Genomic DNA, 25837 nt, shown 5'->3' with positions numbered 1-25837 from the left:
TACTGAAGTTCAATACTTTCCTGTTCTCTGCAGTGACAGGATATCAATTTCTATTTTGCTTCATACAATGACAGGCCTTCAGTAACACTGTGTTTACATTGCATCACAGCTTGGAATCGGCTTCATTACAGACCTTACTTTTCCAACAGATACTATTTAATTAGAAACAGCAATATGTGAACCTGTCAATGTTTGCTTCAAATGGCACAGAATGGATTTCTTTATACTACCTCCATCTACAAAACTAATTTTCAGACCAAGTGTGGCAGAAGCAAACCAAGAGAGAATCATGTTTTGATTTTTAAAAACGCTGAGAGGCTTCAAATATCCCCTTCCTAAAACTGTGATGTTTTCCCACAGAGAGTAGCATCTCTCAAAAAGGAAAATACTGAAGCTTATTTCAAAGTGAGGATCTCCATTTTCAAGATCAATTAATAAAAATACACTTCTGTCATCTTTGTTCTTCCCAACTTGCACGCCAGAAGCTACTGCCTTTAAATACTAACATATAAAAAAACCCCTAAAGTTTCTCCCAATACACCCATTTCTTCAATATGCATCTTTAGCTGGCATTAAACATTTCTAAATGCCTGCCTGATTTGGAAGCAAAGCTAAGAAAGGTTATTTTTATGGACATATAAAGCCAGTAGAAAAAAAAAAAGATACAAGTGTGCACCTTGTAGAACAGTTCACGTTAGGAATGAACGAGGAAAAGGCACTCCAGCTCTCTTCACTGTTCTACACGCTGTGTGCAATTGCTCCATTGCTGTTAAACCTCTGCTCACAACAATGCAGATTCACATACTGAGTAGTTTGTCTCCCTATTACCTTTTCTCAGTGAAAAATTACATTGCTGTGAACATGCAGCATCACCTTTAGTCATACATGTCAGAGTGGTTTTGGTTTTTTGGTTTTGCCTTTTTTTGTTGTTGTTTCTTGTTTCAAATGAGAAAGTCAAAACTACCAAACAAGTGCTATGGAAAGATATAAATTATTTAAGCTTCAATAATTTAAAGATCAACTTAACTTTCCTATTGCACATTAATTTTTTTTTCCCCATTACTTTGCCAGGTAAAACCCTATATAGGCATTTAAAAGGTTAAAATTATTAAAAGCACAAGTTGCATGGCCCCAGAAGAAGGTGCCAAAGAAATTGTATGCCTGCTGGACAATGAGTGCCAATAAAAACCAGATATAAATATATATCTATATACATCTAGTAGTAGTTCCAGGATGCTGAGATAATAAATACTTTAAACAATTTCCCAGAAACATGTGAGAAACTATAGAAAATAATGCAGTTACTTGAGAAGACCAAGAATACACATGCACAAAATCTGTTATAAGAAAGAGGTTTACAGTTCCCATACTTGAATCTTTTAAACCACCTCTGTTATCACTATGTATTCCACAAAATGACTAACCTATTAGCTCGAGGATTTATGACAGTCAGAACAAAGAAAACTTCCCCCAGCTGCTGTATAATAGAACAGCCTACAACACCCCCCCCAAAAATAAACCTAGCTTGTCCTGTTTTGTCTCAAAATGTTTTCTTCTGCCTAGCTTTCATTCCCAGTGATCAGGGAATGCACTCATGACATCCATCAACCCGCAGCGTCAAAAATAAGGATGAAACTTCCTCGTATTTCTCAGCTAACGTGTACTGGAGTTTCTCTGACTTCTAACTGCTGCTGTTGCCACAAAACCTGTGACCCGCTGTTTCCACAGTAAATGTTTCCCTTGCATAGGTCTGCTTGTTACCCTTGGAAAAACAACAGCAGTTCAACTTAAGTGGGCAGGAGTATAATCCGGCCTTCTTGTCTGAATAATTTTTGGTTTGGGTTTCTTTGTTTCTTCTTCAACGTCGTTTTCCTGGTCACTCTCGCATACGTGGACGACAACGCTAGGTGTAGTGTCAGTTGCAGCATGTAGCTCATACTTCTCTCCTGAAAATTAAAATATTAAGCAAAACTGGTTTAAAAGGATCCATTCCACAGAAAATAAGGGGAAAAAAAATCTTAAAAGAAAGGAATAAATAAAAATGAGTAAGCAATACACCGCTAACAAAAGCCTCCTAACACAATTCATTAGCTAGTGCAGGCAGGGGCACTGTCAGCAGTCCCGTTTATACCATGCAGAAATATTTAAGCTCTGTTTCCAAATCAACAGAGCTCAGCTGCTCTCTTAAAAGCAAGTTTTAGTAAATTACCCTAGGCATTCAAAAAAAAGCCTTCTACACGAGCAGTCATAAGCCTTCTTGATGGGTTTCAGTCATTTGAAACCATATAATCCATCTCTCTCCTCTAACACATTCAGGAAGACTTTGTTTTGGTGTTTTGTTTTGTTTTTTAATACACGCAAAACCACAGGCTCTTTCTTCCCCCTAAAAGCTTTCAGTGTTAAGAAAGCTGGATGCAGCTCTTCCCACCTCACACACAGGTGCTTTACCACTGTTCTGGCATTCTGCAGAGCCATACAGCAGGCTTCATGCATGTACACTGTGAAATGCTGATGTAATACAGCCTGTGTGTACAAGTGCTAAGATGCACATGTTATTGACCATTCATCTGTAACTGGTTTTCTTTCCATAACAGAGAATTGCTTCAAAATCTAACCAGCTGCTAAATAATTTAAATCTTACATTAGATCATGGAAAGAGTAAACTACTTATTTTCACTATTTCCCTGATGAACTCTCTAATTTCTCTTGTTATATGCATTGCTTCTCGGCGGAGGGTACAGTCTCCATTAAGATCACTACACCGATCTCTAAAGCGGTCTCTGCTGTTTCCTTGAGACCTTTAGGAAAGTGAGCTGGCACAAAGAGCAGTTCCACAGAGTAGAAGGCTCTTGCCTCAGAAAGACACAGGCCATTTTGCTAGAGTAACCCCTGCTTAGTCCCTGTTACAATGAACGCTACCCACTCCTGAGCTTTACAACTCTCAATATACATGATAAATGGAAAGGGATCACAGATCTGCCAAGCGAGCTTACTTCACTGCAGGGCATCTCAGTAACAGAACTTTCAGGGGAAAATGGACCAACTTCTACTGTTTAGTAAGCCTTTAAGTATTTATTTTAAGGCCTATAGGTTTCTTTGTGCTACTGCTAAAACTTAAAAGGAAAGCTTGTAGTAAAATAGAAAGACTGTGGCACCCATGGAGCAAGCTCTGAACTTTAATAAAATCAGCAAGCTGTAACATTATTTATTCATTGAAGTGCTTCACCAAAACCAACTTTCATTTTGACAAATAGCCTTATGGGACTTGTATTTCAAAAATTAATTTCAGGGAAACAGAAATTCCCAATTCCCAAACAGAATCTTTGACAAAAAAAGTTTAGTATGTCAGCAGCATTATTGATGTATGGTCTTAAAAGACCTACATGCAGGCTCATCTGTTCAGTTTACATGTTTCCGGATAAACAAATGATTTGTGGCAGCGTTTTATACCTCCACTTCTACCTGCTACATCTTTCCCATACATTGTTCTGGGCATTATCATTCATATGCCATTTAAAAGATAGTACTGACTGTAAACTTCTAATTATCTACCCTAATTTTTATGCCAGTATAAACATGAATTTTCTCTCTGTGTGTGCCTCCCCTAAAATGTAAAGAGCTGGATTTTCACAGGTAAGAATTCCCTAGTGGTTTGTGAGATGCACATAATTTTCATTAGAATTTTTGGCTCTCACCAACATACAATCAGCCATAAACTACTACACAGATAACTGATGTATGAGGAACTAGAAGTTCTGCCCTAACCTCTTTTCTACCCCTTAATACTGATGTGTTCCCTGAACTGGTAGGTAAACAGGTGTATACAAATACTTCAGTAAAATGATTCAGACCACAGTTTTTCTCTTTGATACTGCGAATAGATGTGGCCATTTTCCCCTCACACCTAAACTCAGCACAGTTGCAAACAAGTTAAATCAGACTTGCACATTTGAGGAAATACCATTTACATCAATCTGCATTAAGAAGGTTGTCTTAGGTATAAAATTACATCAAAGGATGGGATCATTAATCACTGAAAAACCAGAACCACAGTAAGTTCAATTTAGTGAAACTTTACATCTATTTCCCAAAGTAGAATTTGGTTTAAAACACAACTAGCAAGTAGAGCTCTTTCTCTTATCTGTGGTACTGTTTTTAATGAATAGCCCTGCAAACAGCATGGTTAGCTCAAATGACAGAAAGCCTATGGAACAGCACTAGGGCAAAGGGGGAAGTGTACATTCTTGGCATCTTCTTTAGTTCAGACAGTAGGGAAAACAGAGGAATCTGATATAAACTTCTTTCCTTTCCAGGGTGGAGCTATCTCAGTTTTCAATAAAGGCATAAATTGCAGCAGATGAAAATTAGAAGGAGCAACAGGTGGCACAAAACTTTTCTCTTCACTCCAGAAGAAAATTAGTTGCTACTGATAGTAGTATGCGTAGGAGGGAAACTAGATCTCAGCTGCAGAGGTAATTCCAGCACACAGTTACACAGCTGTTAACTGATTCGCTGTCTTAGCCTGAAACAGGACTTTGCCATCTCTTCAGAAGAAATTTAAGTCTCTTAAGTTTTTTTTGGAGGTTGCTTCTTGCAAATTGTGATGAACATGCTAATATATTATTGAAGCAATGTTCTTACTCTCTGTGAACCACAGTTTCACAGAACACCAGGTTGGAAGGGACCTCAAAGATCATCTAGTCTAACCTTTAAATCACAAACCCTCTACCTTGTGCAGGGCCCTCCAAATGATCCTGCCAACTCACTATGTCTGTGAAGAAACTACTCTTTATTGATGCTTTTTCTGATATTATGAATTTAATAGGTAGAGAGGAAATAATTTGAAAGATTCCAGAAACACAAGAAGTTTAAAAGGGGTTTTATTCAATGAAAATTCTTACATTGTTACTCCCTCTTACCTGGTCCTAACTTGGAGATAGCATATAAAAGGTCATAGTTAATGACTGGAGTAGCATCTTCTACTTGCTTCCAGTCAACAGGCGGCGAGGCAGGAGGTGAAATCAAAAACTGTTTGTCTGGATTTGGTGGTGCCAAATGTGAGCTTCCAATGTGCAAAGTCTGAAAAAACAATGAAAGCCACAGCTGTTTCACTACTATCAACGACCCCACCACGCATGAGGAATTTTAAGGTTTGGATAGATGTTATGCTGTAACAGACACTCAAGGTGGCAGCATGTAACTGCATCATTGAAGAGAGCTATATGAAAGACCCAATATACAGACGAGCCACCACATTGATTAACTCTGATGAAACATGCAATGGAGTATGCACATCTGCACCTTCTCATTATGGACTTTGACAAAAATTTCACCAGAAAAGTATCTGTCTTTAAAATACTGAAGTAGGAGGAAGCTGGATATGGGCTTTAAAGCCTAATGACAAATGGTGTTGAAACTCATTACCACAAGTGAGAGTGGTGAGAATTCTAGAAGGTATATAAATAAACTGGCTCCTTCAGGACTGTCCCTAGGGACATCTGAAACAGACACACATAGATTAATTCTCCCATTAAATTTGTGGAGGAAAATACAAAACAGATACCAAAAAGCACCCAGATTACCAGAACCTATGAGTTTCACATCTTTAGCAGCAGATGCTAGCCAGCTACAGAGCTGCACAGATGGCAGTCTCCAAGTACAAATACGTGCTAAATGAACAATTTACAGCAGTGAGAGCAGGACCAGCAGGTAAAACCCTGAATATACAGCTCTATGCTTTGGATTCCCTCAGTTACTAGTGTGTGCATGTGTGCAGTTGGAAGAGCGCTCTTGGCTTCCCCCACCCTGTTAAAACTCTGTCTTGGACTGTGCTGATTACTATCATCTACTGCCTTTCCCCAAGGTTATCAAAACAATACAGAGGGAAACACAAATCCATATATGCAACAGCCTTCAAATACTTGTAGCTTTGGAATAACCTCTATCAAACTAAAAAGATTAGCAGTGTTCATTAACAGGACTGATAACCTATGGAAGCTCATCATGAGTAAGTTATGCTTCAGTAACTTGTTGGGATAATCATAAAGAGACTTACCTGAGCAAAATACAGTTTTATCTCCTTCCCAAGGAACTCTGTCTTATGCAACTGGATTCTAGCATCTGCTGCAGATAAAGGGTTACTGAAATTTATTCGTACTCTTTTGAAGCTCTTAAAATACTGAAAGGTGATATCTCTGTCGTATGTTCTGAACAGTGATTCAAATTTGGCCTGAAAAGAAAGGACCAGAGAAGAAAGTGAATAAGCAGCACTCTACCTTTTCTCTAAAGAAACAGAGAAATAACTTGCAGTTACTAGTAGGGGCATTCTACCACTCCTGAATACTGATGAATTTGTAACACCTGAGAATCAGTTTTCTTTCCCTCTCTTTTCTATAATGAATTTTTCTAACCTACCATTTCTTTCCTCGGAAGCAGATTCTTTTCCTTCCTTATTAAAAAATAGATTATCATCATTAATAAGCATTGGACATAATACTCTGATTTAGTGATGTAATAGTAGTGCTGGTATGATACTGAAAAGCTTGTCTTATAAAATTAATACGCAAAGGCCTTGAAAAACAGTGTATCAAGCATGTCTTTGTCTAAATGACCACTTTTCAGGGAAATCAACAAAACAGTACTAACAGGGGGGAAAAACAACACCAAAACCTCCAAAGATATTTGCAAGCTAAATGTGATTTTGTTCAGTGACTCAGCAGGCATAGCAAAGTTCATGAACATCTCCTGTTTTAATAGCCGTGACTCTCATTGTAGAAAATGCACATACTATTACTGACCTCTACTTGAACAGCATCTTCTATTTCTGGAACCAAATTCTAGAAAGACTCTTGCTACCTTTCCTAAGAAGTCTTAAGTATTAACCATGCAGCTCCTGAAGGGCCTCTGGCACACTCTTTTGATGGTATAGCAAGAATAGGAACTGGACCAAACTAGCATATCTTCACAGGTCTGCAGCTGAGTTACTTTGCTTTCCTATCTGCATGCAAAGACTGAAACAGCTTTACCAACAGCACTTTAGGTTTGTGCTCTGAAGGCATCTAGGCAAACCTGACTTGGCTATTTTTCATATTATTTACATGGAGAGTGCTTCCACTCTCACTTCAGTATGACAGACCAAAGGAGGGAAAAAAAATCCAAGAGGTTCTGAAGCTGCCATGCTCTTGCAAAATGTTTCGGGCTCACACAGAGAACACAGTAACCAACCACAAGCCTTATTTCAGTGATGGCAAGAGATCAAGCATTCAGATTTCAGCTATTTTCAAATATTTCTCTCTCATAAAAGCTTACTAGAAGTTCAAGACAAAGCCAAAATAAACAAGTATGTAAAAATCACATTGCCTCCTTTTTTATTGATACATTTTTGAATGAGAAGGGGAAAAAGCAGCAAAGATGATGTAAGAAGGGTGCAATTACTTCAAAATTTCATTTTCCTTCCTGAAAAGCTCTGCTCCACAAACTCTCCACAGCTGCATGGAGATATTTTAAAATCAGAACTGTCCTGCTTCTTGCTGAGCCACTCTTAAGATTCCTCAAAATGAATTCTGAAACAAGACCAGGACCCTCCACATACAAAGCTTGTATTTGTTAGCCTCCTGTTCTCCAGCGAGCTGGATGTAACCAGGAAAAGCAACCCAAACCCATGCTAACCTGCACCTTGAAGTCCACATTCAACATTTTAACTCAAGAGCACATGCAAGATTTGTGCAATATACACAGATAGTTTTTCAAAACTGTGTTGTTATAGAGGTCATAAATACCATGCCAGCAATACTACACTAAACAATGTTATTTTTGTCTTTAAGGTAACTTAGTCAACAATTCACTGTAAAAGGACTAAATTAATTCTGATTCTTACATTCATTCTAATCAGTTAAAAATAAACCCGAGAGGACTACTTATAGTTTTCACTTTATGCTCTTAACTACAGCACCAGCCAAAAAAAAATCCCATGAAAAGTATAAAGGGTACTATAAATGACGTTAACCTTACTACTTAGATTACAACCTAAACATTTGCTGAAAATGCATATGCAAGTGAAGAACACACGATACAGAGAGCCAAGAAAATCTGTAAGCAAACTTCTGATCATTCACAAACACACACATCTTAAGACTGAAGAATCTCCAGAGTCATTTCACACCAGGACAGACTGTTGTAGATTTCCAAGACCCTTACAACCAAACTAAGTTTCCTTCCAAGTCAAAAAAAGCTATTAGGGCACCCATCCATACTTTAAACAATTAGAAACAGCACCTACGTACTTTAGCAACCCAAGCAGCTCACAGAAACAAACCACAAAAGATAAAGCATACCCTCGTTTCAGCTTGATTGAAGACATCACTATTTGCCACACAGGCAATCAGAGAGCTAAAACTGTAGTTAAAATTTCTAAAATGCATTTTGTGCTCTGCCAAAGTGACACTTGCTGTTCCACAGAAACCAAGGACTTAAGGAAGCCGCAGGTCCCACAGGCAGCGTTTATAAGGGAGACAAGTCCAGCCCCTCCAGAGGAGGGAAAAAAAAAAAAACCCAGAAGAGGTTTCAGAGCATCCTGTATGTGACAGCAAATTCCTGAACAAAGTCCTGCATGCTTTGAGGCAGTCAGGAACAAAATGTAAGCTGCGACTGGAAAGAGGTGACGTCAGCACATTAGTCAGCTTCCCTATGCTAATTACCAGCATTCGGGAGGATGGAAAAAACAGCTGAGGTTTGCACAGCAGCTGCTTTATCAAGCCTCTTGCAGCATAGTTTCCACTGGTAGTAATTCCATTCAGCGCTTCAGACAACATGCTCTTCACTGGAATGGGACAGCCCATCTTAAGATGGAAAATGTTACTGCTAAAGGACCAAAGTCTAGAGTAATAGGCTGTAATTAGCCAGGAGGAAAATTTCAAGACTCCGGAATGGAAAACAAATCCCTCAGGTCAATAGCTTTTGGTGGTTTTGTGGAGAAAAAAAAATACATGGGCTGAAGTTTAGAGATTAGGAGGAACTGATTTGGGAAAAATACTTTTTCCCCTCATTAGTGTGAGAAATTATTTTGAAGCTTTCTTCAAAGCAACTCTGTGGACTAATTACCACGCTCCCTTTGTTAAAAAACTCGCACTAAGCCTCATAAAGAGCTGAATTTTCTGTTTTGTTTGGGATGGTTGGGGGCTGTTTGGTTTTTAAGGGGTCTTTCTGTTGTGTTTTTCTGGTTTTGGGTTAGGGTGTTGCTTGGTTGGTTGGGTTTGGGGGGGTGGGGTGGTAGTTGTTTTTAACAGCAACTTCATCACCAATCTGCTGGCAGGGTTTAAAGAGACAACCTGAACTATCAATAGCAGCGAGGAGGTATGAAACCTACATTTCTGATTATTTTTTTCTGGCTTAATTGTATCCCAGTTTCAGAACATTTCCCAAAAAGTAGCACAAGACAGATTTTTTTTTTTGGATGCAATTTTGGGGTGGGTTGGTTGGTTTGTCCTTGGGGTGGGGTGTTTTTTTTTAGGTTATGCTTTTGGGGTTTTTTGCTTGGTGGTTTTAGTAAAAGTTAAGAACCATTAGAAAAAAATAATTAGCATTTCAAGTAATTCATTAAGTTTAAGCTGTAGCTTTTACAAGCCATTCAGACATCTCCTGTGCAGCTTTAGATCAAAATCTAGAAGGAAGTCAAAATTGTTAGTGTGTTTAACTCATTTTACAGTAATATGGGGCTATGACACAAGCACTGAATTGTATGTAATACCTGCAAACCACAGACTATCATCAGTTTAAAACCTTATTTAATAAATATTGAATTATGTATAATTATTCACATGAATAGCCTCCTGTATTTCCACAGGCTCCACTTGCTTAAAGGGGGATTATTGTGCCAGAGGACAAAATCCCCATTTAGTAATCAAACTCTCTGCTATTGTAAAGCTACCTTAGCGTGAAAGACTACTCAGACCTGCTTCCTTGCATGTTTCCTTAGAAACCCTCACTTAAAAATTGCTCAGCTCAGGAAAAGGTGCCTTGAAGGACAACTCAGCAACTGGTGTAGATGCTGTCAGCAAACTCAGCTCTGGAAGAAAGTAAAAGTTTACAAGCCTCCAGTAGCCCCTAACATACTGTGTGTCTGAAAGACAGAAATAGCAGCTCCTTCCCTATCCCCAAGCTCCAAAACAGTGTGTCCAGAAAGAGCCAGTGTGTCCAGATCATGCCCCTGTACTCCACACTGGTGAGGCTGCTCCTTGAACACAGGCCTGCTCACCCCAAGACAGACATTGAAGTGCTGAAGTGTCCAGAGAAGGGCAATGAAGCTGATGAAGGGTCTGGAGAACAGGTTTAATGAGGAGCAGCTGGGGCAACTGTGATTGTATAATCTGCAGAAGAGATGGCTGAGTCAAGACTTCATATGCTCTCTACAACTGTCTGAAGTTGTTGGACCTTGTAGTGAAGTGGGGGTCAGTCTCTTCTCCCTAGTCTCTTCTCCCTAGGGATAGAATGAGAAGAAATAGCCTCAAGTTGCACTAGGACAGGTTTAGGTTGGATATTAGGAAAAAATTGTTTACTGGAAGGGTGGTCAGCCATTGGAATAGGTTGCCCAGGGAAGTGGTTGAATCACCAGTCCTGGAGGTGTTAGAAAAACCTGTAGACATGGCACTTCAGGATGTGGTTTAATGGCCATGGTGGTGTTAGGTTGATAGCTGGACTCGATGATCTTCTCCAAACAAAGCAATTCTATTATTTCATGACATGCAGTGGCTATCCAGCCACTTAACACTGATGAGATCTGGACTGGACACGTGTACAGCGAGAACAGGTCTAAGTTCCCAAGCTCATGACCCTTACCAGAAATGCAAGTAACTAAGAAGAGGATCCTTAAACAGCCAAGCAGTGAACCACCTCAGCTCACACAAAACCATGTCAAGTATGCCTTGAATCCTGCCCTTGCCTTGGAATTAGGTCTTCAAGTGTCTTAAAGACTTTGGAAGTACAAGCACCAAGCATGACTCCATAGACCAGTGGTCAGGATGCTCACCTGGAAAATATGGCTATGAATCACCTGAGCACAAAAGGAAAACAGGCTTTCCACATCCTAGGTGAATACTATAGCTACTGATAAGAAAGTAAAGAAGGTCCCCCTTTAACTTATTACTGAGTCAGAGCCATTTGGCATACTCTGAAACTACTAAGGTGATTGCATCTTTGTGCGTGACAGGTGGAAAGAATGTTTCTTTTGTAGAGCCTCACAGGCCCTACGCAGGAGGCAGTTTGAGCTGCCCAACAGAATGGAACTTTTGGCAACCTAGCTGCAGACCTTTATATAGCTAAGCATGTCAAAGCTTCCTAGCAGTCCAGTGATTGTGAACATCTCCAAAAGCCCTATTTTGGGCTTCACACTTTCAAGTAGGACAGGTAGATGCTAGGCACTTGCATCCCTTTGTTAGTCTAGACTTACATTTTTATGCCCAGATGCCATGAAGAGCAAGACATTAAACATACTTCTGACTGCTACCCTCAGTAATACCTACATGTTACTGAGACCCAAGGAAAATGGCTTTGCAAGTCTTGCTACAGCCATTTTTCAAAGACAACTGTCATCTAAAACCAGACTGGAACCTGCTGTATTACTGTGTTACCTGTAAAGAAATCAACCATTTTCGAGAAGACTTAAGACCTCACATTGTGTTCTCCAGAGAAAACAAGAGCCTTCTACTGATGCACACTAGCTTTTACACTTTGCCTGTTTAAAAGGAAAAATAAAAGAAACCAGCCCTAGTCTGCTTCACATTATCACTACAATCACTATTTTTTTGGTGAGGCTGTCTCAGCAGTCAGTCTTAAAAAAACCATGATTCTAGGTGCTGCATACTAACACTATTCACAACAAAGAATAAACCAAGAAGTAGTATACTCAGGGCAAAGGCATGGCTGGAGGGTGGGGGGAAAGATTTAAAAAAAAAAAATCATCCCTTTGAAGTGTTCCTAATATCCTTATTGCTGTGGTTGACAGAACAAAAATGCAGTCTTCAACGTAGCGATTCACAGATTAAATAAACTACCTCAAATTAACTAAAAAACTAACAGAAGGCCTTACTTTATCAAAATCAATTAAAAACAAATATTCACTGCCTCTCCTTCATTTAATGAAGTGTTAAGGCAGCAAGGGTATGTTGTGAGCCCTGACATACATTGTAGAAACCAAGAGTCAAAGTTACAAAACCGCCATTACAAAACCCTGCCCGTGTTGCAATGTTTATTCTGCGCTGTTCAGGTTCTGTAACATTTGTTCACCACATGCTAACAAACTGTCTGGAACAAGAACACAGCAAGGCTATCAGAACTTCTGGATTTCATGTTCTGATGCTATCAACGTGCAGTTTTCATTCTCCCTTGTCATCAGAGAGTTTTCTGCTGTCTTCTCTTTGAGACTCCTTAGTGACCTACAGAAAGAGAACAAGGCCAAGGAGATCACCAGTTTAAAGGTATATGTCGTCGTCCACACACTAAATAATATCTGACACTGAAGGACACAAACTTCATCAGTGGAATGGGATGTTGCTGTACTTTGGGCAACAAGAATCAGGGAAATCAAACAAACAGATAAGGATAATACCACACGACCAGGCAGTCAGTCCTGGGTTATCGGGTTTCAGTTTTCCATTGAAAGGCACGGATTCTGAGGCTCAGATTTTAAAGGTTGAGTTCCCAAAATTGCAGGCAAGATACTCAATAAAAATCTAGAGTACTCCCTAACATCAACAGCACCCAACACATCCTCCACTAGCAGCAATTCCCAGGCAGAAAAATTTAAGAGAGACCACTTTTTAATTGGTTTTGGGGGATGAAAGGAAAAACCAGAATTTGAATGAGAATATGGAATAGTGGGAACACAAAATGACTGAATGCTGTAAGGTGTTCTGTAATTTAATCCTGACATGCAGCAAAACAGGCAAGGCACAGAAGAGGGAATGAGAACACAGAAGTAGGAAAAAAAAAGCAAGTCCAAAAATGACTCTTCACTATTAATAACTACATTAGCAAAGCTAACGATATGAGGAAAAAAAATCAATATGAAAATGATGTTTCTGTATTGGCAATTCTGTAAGCTAATAAAATGATCACCTATGAGGTATTAATAAGAACAATAGAGTCCATTCTCTTCCCTTTTACTATAGCCTCTTGGATGGTGCTCCATGTAATCCCTGTAGACCAACTGTGTACACTTCCTGATCTTATGTTATCAACATATAGTTTCTATTCCTGTCTTCATGTTAATTATCTTGTCTTAGCCCTTATGAGAGGGATAAACATCTTGAAATTATCTAGAATGAATAACCATACTTACTGGTTTCATTTTCCTAGTGGTTGGGAAAGGGGAGGGAGGGGCAGATAGTAAAGTATAAACAGCTTGCAGAGTTATTCATGAATGTCTAGGGTCAGTAAGCTCTGCTCTGTGTGCAGCAGCCCACACCTGAATTCAGGTGACCTTGTAACCTGTGCTGCCCATCAGTGCAGGAGCAGGGGTGCTATGAGTCCACATGGGAAGGGCATGGTGAAGGAGAGAATGGGAAGAGCAAATACATGTTCCTTTCTAGGCCTTAATGCTTATCTAGAGCATGGCTTCAGCATGCATTCAGGCAAAAATAAAGAAATTCCACAGAACTCAGACCCACTGAAAAAGTAACAAAACTTACCACACAAAAAGCGAATAAGCACATCCCCCTGACAGTGTGTTTTTCTCTACTGCCTTTAAGGGTGTCCTGCAAACCAACATTGCCATCAGGAAACAGTAACACTCTCCATCACTGGAAAACTTTTTTCCCCTGCCCTTGGGATTTAAGACGTGGTCTGGTTTTATGTGATGGTGTGTGTTGTGCGGTTTGGTTTGGTTCGCTTTGAAACTGAACTTGATCAGCAAGAGAAGTCACAACAGTGCCAGCTGGCTCAACTGAAGAGCTAGGAGTGAGGGCAGTGGGTTAAGTCACTTGCCTTAAAATGCCTGCACAGTTCTTTCACTCATTTTAGTAGCCAAAAATTAATCAATACTACCACTACCACCATATCCCCTTCAAGCAAAAACTCCCCAACCCTCTCCACCCCCCCTTGCCCCCCCAACAAAGATGGTGGAAAGAAAATTGGACAGGATTCAGTTTTGAAAGTCGGATTTAAGGATTTAAGAAGTAAAATTAACGGGCAGAGCAGTAACAGTTGAGTGTAGTTTTCTCCTCAAAATCCTTGACCCCAGAGACAGGCGACCTTGATGGCTAATCCAGAACACTGGGATGGCTACGCACCTACTCATGCAGTCAGACAACCACACATAAGATAGCTGTACACAGTCCTCCTGTGCCAGGCAAACCTAGGTCAGAAACATAGGGATTCAGAATTATTCCAACCGAAAATGTTAATGGATGGGTTCTTCTGCTTTCTGATTTGAAAAACTTAAGGGTTTTTCATAAGTTGTATACTTGTTGGTTTTATATTCTATGTATCCATTAGATCTTCAGAAAGTACTGGGCCCCTCAGTTTAAGAAGGACATCGAGACACTTAACGTGTCCAGAGAAGGCAACAAGGCTGGTGAGAGGCCTTGAGCACAAGCCCTATGAGGAGAGGCTGAGGGAGCTGGGATTGTTTAGCCTGGAGAGGAGGAGGCTCAAGGGTGACCTCATTGCTCTCTACAACTACCTGAAAGGTGGTTGTAGCCAGGAAGGGGCTGGTCTCTTCTCCCAGGCACCCAGCACCAGAACAAGAGGACACCATCTCAAGCTGTGCCAGGGGAAGTTTAGGCTCGAGGTGAGGAGGAAGTTCTTCACTGAGCGAGTCGTTTGTCATTGGAATGTGCTGCCCGGGGAGGTGGTGGAGTCACCGTCCCTGGAGGCGTTCCAGAGGGGATTGGATGTGGCACTTGGTGCCATGGTCTAGTCATGAGGTCTGTGGTGACTGGCTGGACTCGATCTTTGAGGTCTCTTCCAACCTTGGTGATACTGTGATACATGATAAATAAATATACACACTGAGTCAGAAAAAAAAAAGCAGAGAAATAACCTGCAACAAAGCACCTTTCTAACAAGCAAAAAAACCCAAACCCCAAACAACCCAAACTCCAGTATTATGGAATGAACTGCATGCATCATATCTGCAAATTCATTTACCAGAAAGAAATCACATGGGGAACAGCAACACAAGTACACAAACTGGTTTTCCAAATTAAACAGAGCTACGTGCAGGGCATTAAGGTAACGCCTACACAATGACAAAATGGAAAAAGGGGCACTGAACATGGATTTAAGACTCATCATCAGCTCCTCTCATTAACTTTGTTTATAATGGGGAATAGCAAGCACATGACCCTTTACTGTATCATATGCTTACAAGTATTTTAATCACTGAATTTCCAGTCACGGAGACAAAATACAGTGCAGGTTAAAAACTTAAGCATCTGGTTCCAAATAATAGGGTACCCAAAATAAAAGCTTATCTGTCTGTACTACACCAAGTTATGTAAAAGTACTGTACAGGAGTGCCATTTGGCAGGGTGGGAGAGGGGAAAGTATTCAATGGCTATAAATTAAGCTATTGGACAGTATTTTTTTGTATCAAAAAAAGGGAACTTCTCAGCAATAAAGCTTGAATACTTGTCAGTAATATTTATCAGAGCACTAGTTCGGCACAACCATCGCTACCATACTTCGTATGCTGGCACAGATGCTTATTGCAGACAGATACAGCTAGACTCAGTTGACAGTAAAAATTAATCCAGAGGGTGATGCTGCCTCTATTTAAACTTCTAACAGTTCCAGTAAAACTTTTTCCTCTTCTAAACAGAAAACCAAGCAGAGTGACCATTTTCTGAGATACCAGGCAAAGCACGTAAAAGCAAGCAGAAAAGCTATGAAGATTCTGCACCTTCCTAAGATGGTATAGATGTTTAAGACAACACTTTTACAGGCCTGAAATTATGGAAGGCTAAATGCCAATCAGAAGTCTTTCACAAAAACCTTGACTTCTTTCTCCTTTATATTAATTGATTCACTCTATAAAATTATCTACATGTAATGTATTTACAGTAGGAAGAGGATATCATGAAACACTAAGTCTTTTTGCAGCAGTTGGCTAGGGGGACTGAAACAGGGAAGGAGAAAGTTCTTGCAAGGTCAGATGTAAACATTCCCCTCACCCACACCACAGAGAGAGAATTTGGTTTCGAATAATCAGAACAACCTGCAAGATCAGATGCTTTTTAAAAGTATATGAAAGCACCTGAAAAAGATTGTCCAGCTATATTAACAGTTCAATCCATTACATGTTAGGGGACTAGGGGTAGGGCAGCAAGAAAAAAATAATCCACAAAACTAAAAGCCAAAGACCAAGATGACAATCTTTACGCAAGACAAATGTAAACAAGATCACTCCCATGGCCAGATGCAGTTGCAGTGCAGGATTATTTATTTCTATTTAAGGCAGAAAGGAGAAAGAAAAGGTGATGGGGACAATAGTAGAGTCTATAACTCAGCACGGAAGCGGTGTCCATGCCACACAAGAAAGGGCTAACTATGGAAAGGGAAGGGCAGGAAATCCTTAAACAACTCAACTCTTCTAACTTAAACTTGTTAAGGGCTTCTATAAATATAGATATCTATATAAATCCCTTCCTCAGAGTGGAGATTAAAAAGGGGAAAGAGAGGAAAATTCTCCAAAGATCATCTATATTTATTATGAACTAAAAAAGAACAAGGGCTTTTAAACCAAAATGTGTTAATAGGCCATTTTTTACAGATAGTTTTTCTCTAGTATGAAAACTATTTACAGCAGAATTGAAGGAAGTTATTTGTTAAAAACTTTTTCCACATCCCCCAAGATATAAAATAATCTCTCATGAGCACTGCATAAATATGAAATAAAGGAAGCATGAGGTATTCTTCCTAACACCATAATGGGGGGGGGGGGGGGGGGGGGAATATCAGCAGCACACTGACTTTTTCAAGGTTATTTATTTGAATGCCAGCATGAGGAAAAAATTAAAAATCTAGACAGTAAACAGAAGGCAGGTGGATTTGCAAGATAAAACTATTTCAGAAAGAAGGGACATACTATACACAACACCTTCTAAACCAGAAACAGTCCTTCACATAATTATTCCTTGAGTAAGGGGCACCTTCGGAAGATGAAGAACACTGTTTTATAAGGAAGGAAGAGCTGTACTGTTAAGTCAGATTCAGCAGAGGGCAAGGTGCAGGGGATAAGACATGCTTAGAGTTGGATTCATGCACATCATACATGTTCAGACATTAATACAGCTGGAGCACTGCAATCCTGTGCTGCCTGCGCACATTGCCCGCACCTTTGGGTGAAATAAGGGGCATTAAGGAAGCGTTGATGCTGGGCTTGTACACTGGTTTCTAAAAGATACCATGTTTGAAGACTGAACAGGGACCAAGTTTCAGAGAAATGGGCTTTTAGTGTCATTTATATATTGACAGCGATGCAACTATCCTCTGCTGCCAAAACAAGAAGCATTGAGGAATGGAAGTTCTTGCATAAAGATAATCATCACGCATATATAAAGGTACAGAAAGGAGAATATGATACATTTTACAAAACATTTTTAAAAACTAGATTTTTAGAGGATTGGACAACATTCTCACCCAGGTTCAGATATTAACAATTGTCTTCTAAATACACATATGTATATATCACGTTAGCTACAGTAAAAGCTTGATGTCTGCATCCTGGTCTTGAATAATGCCTGCGGAAACAAACCCCCCATATTTGGCCAGCTCTCTGGCTTTATGAAACACACACTTATAATGGCAGGATTAAGAGGTAGGTGGCATTTTTGGTTCAGTATGCTTCCACAGGCATTGAAACTTCTCTGAAAAGACCAAAAAAGTCAAGATATTTTTATCTCACTTCGTACATTCTGGATAGCGAAGGAGACAATAATAAAAAGGTCAGTACAGAGGACAAAAAGCAGAAGGAATGAATCTGTGTCAGCTTGTCTTTATTCTCCACTCAACATTTAAATCAAGAATTACCCTTATAAAGCATGGATCATTGCATATTAAAGCTGCAGATAAACCAATTTAAGAAGACTAACTACTTCTTGAGCAATCAAGATTTTGTTTTCTGTCTGAAACAGTCTATCTGTAACAGAGAGTATTTTGGTGGTTTCCAGACCTATGACCAAGGATCTCTGATGGGCACTTCAGATCAATTAGTTAGACAAGGAGTTCCAAAGTTCTTTAATGCACAACAACTCTGAAGCCAGGGGTCCTTTTTACTGATGATTTTGGAAGCTGCTAACAGCACACCACCAACCTGTGCTTTGGTATGACCTGCACCATTAGCTCTACTCTATTACAAAAGTACTCTGCAGTATGACATATCTACACTGTGTTAAATGAAAATTAAAAAGTAGTAAGTGACATCTGATGGTGGAAAACAAAACTCAGTCTCTCCTATCTGATTGTACTCAGACAGAACCAGAGCTGCAATGAATCTTCCATGATCACATTTGGGAAATTAAATCAGTTCACTATGGCAACTTAAACAAAACAATAGTTAAGTAGGGAAAGATACAGCAGTACTCACTCCTCAGTTCCACCTGTATTTTTTAACTTCACAATTTCAAGACCTTCCAGCCTGGAATTTCACCAGAGCAGATACATACTCCTCAAGGCTAATGAAAGTTTGATTACAAATAAAGAAGGTCAGCTTGGGTCATCACTGCAATAAACATTAAAACACTATTTACTCCCTCAACATAAGAGCAAGGTGCTTTCTTTATTCAAACCAGCAGTCTTGGTGGTCCATACTCCCAAAAGCTGTTTCTCAGCATTACTCAGGTAGAATGTGGGTAGTCTTACACCTAAAGACAACACACAGGTATCATTCTGTGGACAACTCCTCCTAACATACAGAGCAGAGCTGATTTTAAATCTTCAAGAGCTATTATTACTCTTTGATGACATTTGATGAAGTAGCATAGTTTTCCCTGCAGTCTGATTAATTCACAGCAACTTTGGAACATTTTCTTTTGAAGAAAAAAAAACCAAAAGAACCTCAAACACCAAAAAACCCACAACAAAAAAATATTGTGACTAAAAGCTGACTGACTGTTCCAAACCATTCTCACAGGATCTCCAAAACACAAGACAATTTTGTTCACCTTGTAATCAATGGTTCTTGAAAGTTACAACCTTATTTCCTCTCCCTTCACTTCAAATTCTCATCTGTTAAAGACACACAAATTGCAGCCCTGGCTTGTTCCAATGAATGCCAGTTAACTTCCTAATTGTCTTGATCTTCATTTAAGGGGTATTCATATGGCAGAAGTGAAACAAAACAAACCAAACAAAACCCCCCACCCACACAAATGAAAAAAACCACCACCACCCACGGACAACAACAAAAAAACCCAACACTGAAACCAAGAAAAACCCCACACAGCAAAACCAAACCAAACCCCACCCCCAGGTGGTTTCCTGTATCTATTACTATTATTTCAAAAAGAAAAAAATCAGGAAGAATTCCTACTCAAATTAGTTCTTAATGCAATTACAAACATCCACTTGAAGTCCAAAACTACAGACTGTACCCTGAAGCTGTGTCTTTTCGGCAGACAGCCATAATGCTCAGGGAGCCAGAGTTTTGACCACAGAAGTCTGCATCACCTACGGACGTAAGCAAGGCTTCTGTGAAGCCGTTCCTCTGCACACAGAAGCTATCCACAATTACTCTACTGAGGGATTTAAAAAAAAAAGATTCAAATAACCCACTGATTTTTTTAATTTATTTTTTTTTTCTTAAACACAGATTCCAAAGGCACTGCCAAGAAGGAAAGTAGCTGTTTCTACTGAATAGGCTCTTACAAGACTTCTTTTTAATAGCAGCTTAAAATATATGAACTGTTGTCATGCTTGCATTATGTAGCCTACATATGTTCAAACAGAATATAAAAAGCTGTGCTCTATCACAGGAGAGCTATTTACAGATTCAATGTGTGACAGTTTTCCAGCCAACCATTTGAAAAATAAATACCTACACTGTGCTTATTCCTTCCTTGGAAAAATCCATGACTTACACTTCCATTTCCAAGCATTAAACACTAAATTCCTGTTCACTGACTGGTAACATAAAAGCGTTAATTTGGAAATTCCACTACAGAATATTTGAGTAACCAACTGGACTCATTTAGAAAATGCTTTAATATGGCAAATATATTCCAAAATGTAAAGTCTTTTTTCAGCATGTTTCCACTCCTGCAAAGAATTCACTCAAATGACCCACAGTAAATGGATTACAAGTTTGCCCCCGTTCAAGTGTTCTGGAAGAATTAGTTTTCTGTACAGTACATTTACTGGTAACTGGGTTTTTTTTCAGTAGTATGAAAAACACTATTCCACCTAGAAAGGTGAGTTCTATGTGCTATAAACTAGCATCCTAAACTTTTCCAAATTACAGTGACCTATTTAACTGATAAAAAAAACCCAACAGTATTTTAGGATTTTTTTCTGCTCAGAGCATTTTAGAAGAAATAAGCAACTTGTTTAATTAGGTTTGAGAAGAATATTCTAATGATAGGCAAAACCAGAACAACTAAATAAGAACTGCACAGCATTCTGTCAGCCTGTATGGACAGATTATTCAAACAGAGGCTATTTAAATACTCTAACACCTGCGCAAATCAGCATTTCCATCATGAACAAGCCTGCTGAGGAAAGGACAGAACCCTCCACAGAAAACTCTAAGAAATCTCTCCACTTTTTTTCAAGAGGGGACATTTTGGAACAAAGTTGTTCACCTGAACTGAGCAACCACAACACTTTGTTATCACCAATTCATGTAATGCCACCTGAAAGCCTGACCAGCTCTAGAACTCCCTCCTGATACCTCAAACCCACCCTGCACTTCAGAGCTGCAAGCCATCCAGTCCAGAGTAGCTGGTATCTCTTTGGAAAAACCAAGAATGCAGCAAAGAATATTTATGACTGCTGTATACCTAGGAATTATGTGAAAGCCTGTAAGTTTGTTTTCACTTAGGAAAAAAAAAAGGAACAGAGTCATTAGCAAACAGCATCTTAAAAGGTTAGGAATTTCTGAGGAGGACTCTTCCTTCACTTGGAGGATTACAAAGAGCCTATAACACTATATTCACACATCACTCAGAGATAATCTTCTCAAGACATTACTTAAGCCTTTAAAGAATGATCTGGAGGAGGGGGGAAAAAAAAAAGGGCATTGTTTATTGTGTTTTACTTCCAAAGAGCTCCTTCATAGGAGTATAAATCCAAAGAGGAAAAAATGTCCCTTAAAGTGAGAGGGAGAATTTTCTCAAAGTCATCAGACAGCAAGCTAAAAATGGACTTATGTGAGCCTCTTGGCAAATTCCAATCAAATATGATACCAGAAGAAAGGTTTAAGGGGCAGATTTTGTGATAAAGAGTTGTGTGGGACCAAAAAGAAGCATACAAAACTCAGCTGTCAGCTATCTTGCTTGGCAGAAGCAACTTATGTGGGTCACCAGACAAGCTAGAACTGGTATCAGCATACATTGCAGGACGTAAAGAAGGGAGAATCTGAACTTTGTAGAAGGTAATGGCCAAGGACACAAATGCAAAGTAAGATAGACATTTGTTCCATAGCCTGTGGAACGTGCTGAGTGTACAAAGGAATTAAGTAAGGCCTCAAAGCTTGCAAATCTGCACACTATAATAAAATGGCAAAAATAAAAATCCCTAACATTACCTTAAGGAAAAAATAAAGCTTTGTGTTTTCCAGGAATTTTCAGGATGCAGAATGAGTGAAGGCTAAGAATAATTTAGAAGGCCCACCTCCTAACTTGCACATTAAGACTGAAGTGCACACTGATGCAATTCTGAAAAGCATATTTGGCACAGGTTGGATGCTTTTGGTTTAAAAAATGAGAGCACAAAGATCAGAAGTGACAGAAAGAATTATTTGTGGCTATCTGGGGCATGGTACATTGGATACAAATTAAGGAGAGAATATAATCCATATCATAGAATCATAGAATTGCTTGGTTGGAAAGACCTCCGAGATCATTGAGTCCAATCACCAAACCAATAGCACAATGGCCATTAAACCATACCCCAAAGTGCCACATTTATGTTTCTTGAACACCTCCAGGGATGGTGACTCCACCACCTCCCTGGACAGCTTATTCCAATGCCTGATCACTTCAGTAAGTAAAGTTTTTCTAACAGCCAATTTAAACATCCCCTGACACAATTTGATGCCATTTCCTCTAATTCTATCACTTGATACTAGGGAGAAGAGACCATGTGGATGGAGAAGTGCAGTGACAGGTCCAAGCTTGGTTCTATATACATATATATATAATCAGAAATCATTTTGGTTGGAAGAGACATTTAAGACCATTGAGTCAAACCATTACCTAACTCTACCAAATCTGGTGCTAAACCATGCCACTTAGCACCATAACTGTGTGTCTTTCATACACCACCAGAGATGGTATTTCAACCCTAGGGAGTCTAAGCCAGTCTCTGACAACCCTTTTGGTGAAGGAGTTTCTCCTAAGATCTAATCTAAACCTCCTCTGGTACAGCTTGAGGCAATTTCTCCTCATCCTAGCACTTGTTACTGGTGAGAAGAAACCAATAACCACCTTGTTACAACCTTCTTTTGGAAAGTTGCATGGAGCAAAAAGGTCTTCCCTCAACCTCCTTTTTCTCCAGACTGAACAATCCCAGCTCCCTCAGCCACTCCTCATAGGCTCTAGGCCCTTCAGCAGCTTCATTGCCCTCACCCAGCACCTCTTTCTTGTAGTGAGGGCCCCAAAACTGAACACAGTACTCAACATGTTGCCTCACCAGTGCTGAGTACAGGGGGACAATCGCTTACCTGGTCCTCCTTGTCACACTATTTCTAATACAGGACAGGATGATGTTGACCTTCTTAGCTGCCTGGGCACATACTGGCTTATATTCAACCATCTGTCAATTGACACCCCCAGGGTTTTTTTCCTGCTGGGCAACCTTCCAGCCACTCTTTCCCAAGCCTGTAGCATTGCATGTGGTAGTTGTGATGGAAGTGCAGGTCCCAGCACCTGGCCTCATTTCATCACATACAACCAGGCTCAGCTCTTCAATCCAGCTTGTCCAGTTTCCTCTATAGTCTTCCTACTCTCAAGCAGATCAACACTCCCGCACAACATGGCATCATCTGCAAACTTACTGATGGTGCACTTGACAGAACAGGGTAGGACACTGTTTAGCTCTTGAACAACTAAGAATTAACTTCTGAAAGCCCTTTCTTGCCATTAAATTTCTTCAGATGTATTTGACTGGAAATGAGACACCCATGCACTTTCCAAAGAAACTCAAAGCTAAAGTTGCCTAAGCACCATTTGTTTACATTGGCCCCTCTTTGAAAAATAGCCCCCTAAGTTAGCAAGAGACAGTTCAGTACAGCTGAACTGGAAAAGGGAATGCAGCAGTTTTCCCTTACTAAATATTTAACCTATTCCACTAGACCTAACAGGTCTAATAAAGAATATATCCATGCACAAGCTGTTGGCTACAAAAAAACACCCCAAACCCCAAAGCCAAAACAACACAAACCAAACCAACAATCCCCACCCTTCCCCAGCCCCCAAACAACAAAAACCAAACAAAACCCAAAAAAAACCACACACCAAAAAAAAAAATAAAAATCAAACACCCCACAATCACCAAATTAAAAGAAAACCAAAACATAAACCAGCTTCCAATGTAGTCCCCTAAAAGGGCTTGGATGCCAGTCTTTGGCAGATCCAGCCCTTATCATGAAAAAGGAAGCAGAAAAAAGTGAGACTTCTCAGTCATCCAGCATTCACAGCTTCATATCTATGAAAGGATCCAGTTAAGTCCAACCAACTCCCTTCCAAACACTGACAGCTCCCCAAGGCTTTTAGATTAACAGCCCATGCCACAAAAAATAGTGCAAGATACACTCCAAGGAAGACTGAAAGCTGTACTCCCTCATCCCACACACTTTTTCCCCCTGGCATTTCTGATGTATCCTTTCAGTCTTGTAATGTCATAATCATTAACAACATTCAGATCACACTTGCCAGTGCAAAAAGCATTAAAGTTCACACACAGCAATTCATTTGCATAGTTGTGAAATACACAACAGATTGTAGAACTTGGCTGATAAATTACACTGATAATATGAAAAAAATATATTCATTAGCATCCAGTAAATATTTAGCCAATTTACTAAATATGAAGATACCATTTTCAGTCAGTTCTCTGAACAGCAGTAATCAATACTGCAGTGTACATACATTATCAAATCTGTAAGGTGCAGGGTACCAGCACAGAAGCCTTCATTTCTACAGTGCAGTTGTTTCAGTTGTGCAGTCTTTGACTTTAAGTTTTAACCTTGAAAGTAAAAGCCTGACAGTCAAAGGAGAGAAGACAATTGTTTCAGAAGCGAGAATGGAAACACCGCTCACCCCCCCCCCCCTTTCAAGTTATCCCAGCAGGAAAACACATGTACAAGATGCAAGCTCAGGGAAGAAAGCAGATACATTTCCTGAGCATCTTAAGCTTGAAGATTTCTGCTGGAGCACCCACATCTTTGATATTAAAGTTCACATTTATTTCAAAATAAGCATTTTTACAAAGCTGTGAGAAAGTCCAAGAGCTATTCTAACCACAGCTTTTCTTACTTATGCCACATGATTTGTACAAAATCATGGAAAGCTGCATTATTTCCTGATAGCAGAACGCAAAGGATGGGCACTGAAGTATTACTTTGACTAATTCATTCCACTGAATTTTCCATAAGTGATTCATGGCTGTACTCAACTTTCCTGGAAAACATTTCACAAAGTCTGCACAGCATGTAAAGCAGTAGATTCTCATTGTCCAGTTTCTAGTTGTGAATCTTTGACACTCTTTAAAGGCAAACAGCATGTTTCAGTGACTTCGTTCTATCAAAAAGTGTTTTCAACTTAAGCACTCCTATAGCCTAAATAACTGCCAGCACAGCAAACATGAGCACACTTATTTCCTTAAACAAGTTACTCCAGGCTTCACACAGTTCTACTTCAACATGTAACTAGACTTAGTACACCCTTTAATAGTGCATTTTATCCTCTCTTGCCTGTCCTGATCCTGACATCACTATTTCATGTCTTGATGTGTTCCCAGTTAATGCCATAACATTACCACTTTTCTAAATGAAAGGAGGATCAAGTCCTTATCTGTAAGCTCCTCTCAGAAGGGATTTATCGCCATTTAGATGTTGCTGCCAAATGATACAACAGAACCTCCAAAACTATCAATAATTACAGAGTTACTCGGTTGAAGTTACCTTCAAGAAGGTAAAACGATGAGGACATGTTACAACAAATTTGACTTCATGGCAACCCCAAAAGCCAGATGCTGTTAAGCTTCAGTGAAAACAGAAACAGCTCCTGAAAAAGAAGCCTCAAAGAACAGAGCTGTCAGCAGATCTAATGCCCTTTCCACCAACCCAGAAAGGCCCACTATGTTTAAACAGCAGGATGCTGTGTATATGGGAAGAGAAAAGGAACAGTCAAGTATGTACCTTTGAATCCCGTATCTATAGACATAGTCATAAACAGATTTAGATGTTCCCAAACAATTCTATTTGCTTCTTTCTAGAATGGCTTAATTAAAGATTTAGGAGCAAATGATGGTCCAAATGGCAAGGTATTTACTCAGCCTCTTAAGAGAAGCATCTCTGAAGAAATCTCTGCCAAATCCTCTGAGATAGAGTCTCAAGAAAGTGGGAAAGAAGGTAGGTGGTGGATGGAAGAAAGGTAATTTTTAAAGAATTCTGGAACAAAATCCA

General features: G+C 39.6%; 1 protein-coding gene across 2 annotated transcripts in view; it reads right to left on the bottom strand.

Annotated features, from left to right (window-relative positions):
* Window positions 1–909: 909 nt before the first annotated feature.
* RCAN1 (regulator of calcineurin 1) overlaps window positions 910–25837 on the bottom strand; it is a 41813-nt gene continuing 16885 nt past the window's right edge. The window contains exons 1-4 of one of the 2 annotated variants that reach the window (XM_009907369.2): window positions 8334–8538; window positions 6056–6229; window positions 4920–5079; window positions 910–1946 (exon numbers count right to left, since the gene is read on the bottom strand). In XM_009907369.2, coding sequence (XP_009905671.1) covers window positions 1783–1946; window positions 4920–5079; window positions 6056–6229; window positions 8334–8420 — 585 coding nt within the window. In that variant the 5' untranslated portion in view covers window positions 8421–8538 and the 3' untranslated portion in view covers window positions 910–1782. Of the gene's footprint in view, window positions 1947–4919; window positions 5080–6055; window positions 6230–8333; window positions 8539–25837 lie in introns of those variants that run through there. The other variant, XM_054165987.1, reaches the window with a different exon arrangement.

Source organism: Dryobates pubescens, chromosome 12 (assembly GCF_014839835.1).
Source record: "Dryobates pubescens isolate bDryPub1 chromosome 12, bDryPub1.pri, whole genome shotgun sequence".
In the NCBI taxonomy this organism is placed as follows: Eukaryota; Metazoa; Chordata; class Aves; order Piciformes; family Picidae; genus Dryobates; species Dryobates pubescens.
Note: the sequence above shows the minus strand (reverse complement) of the source record. Positions and strands in the feature narration are given on the sequence as shown.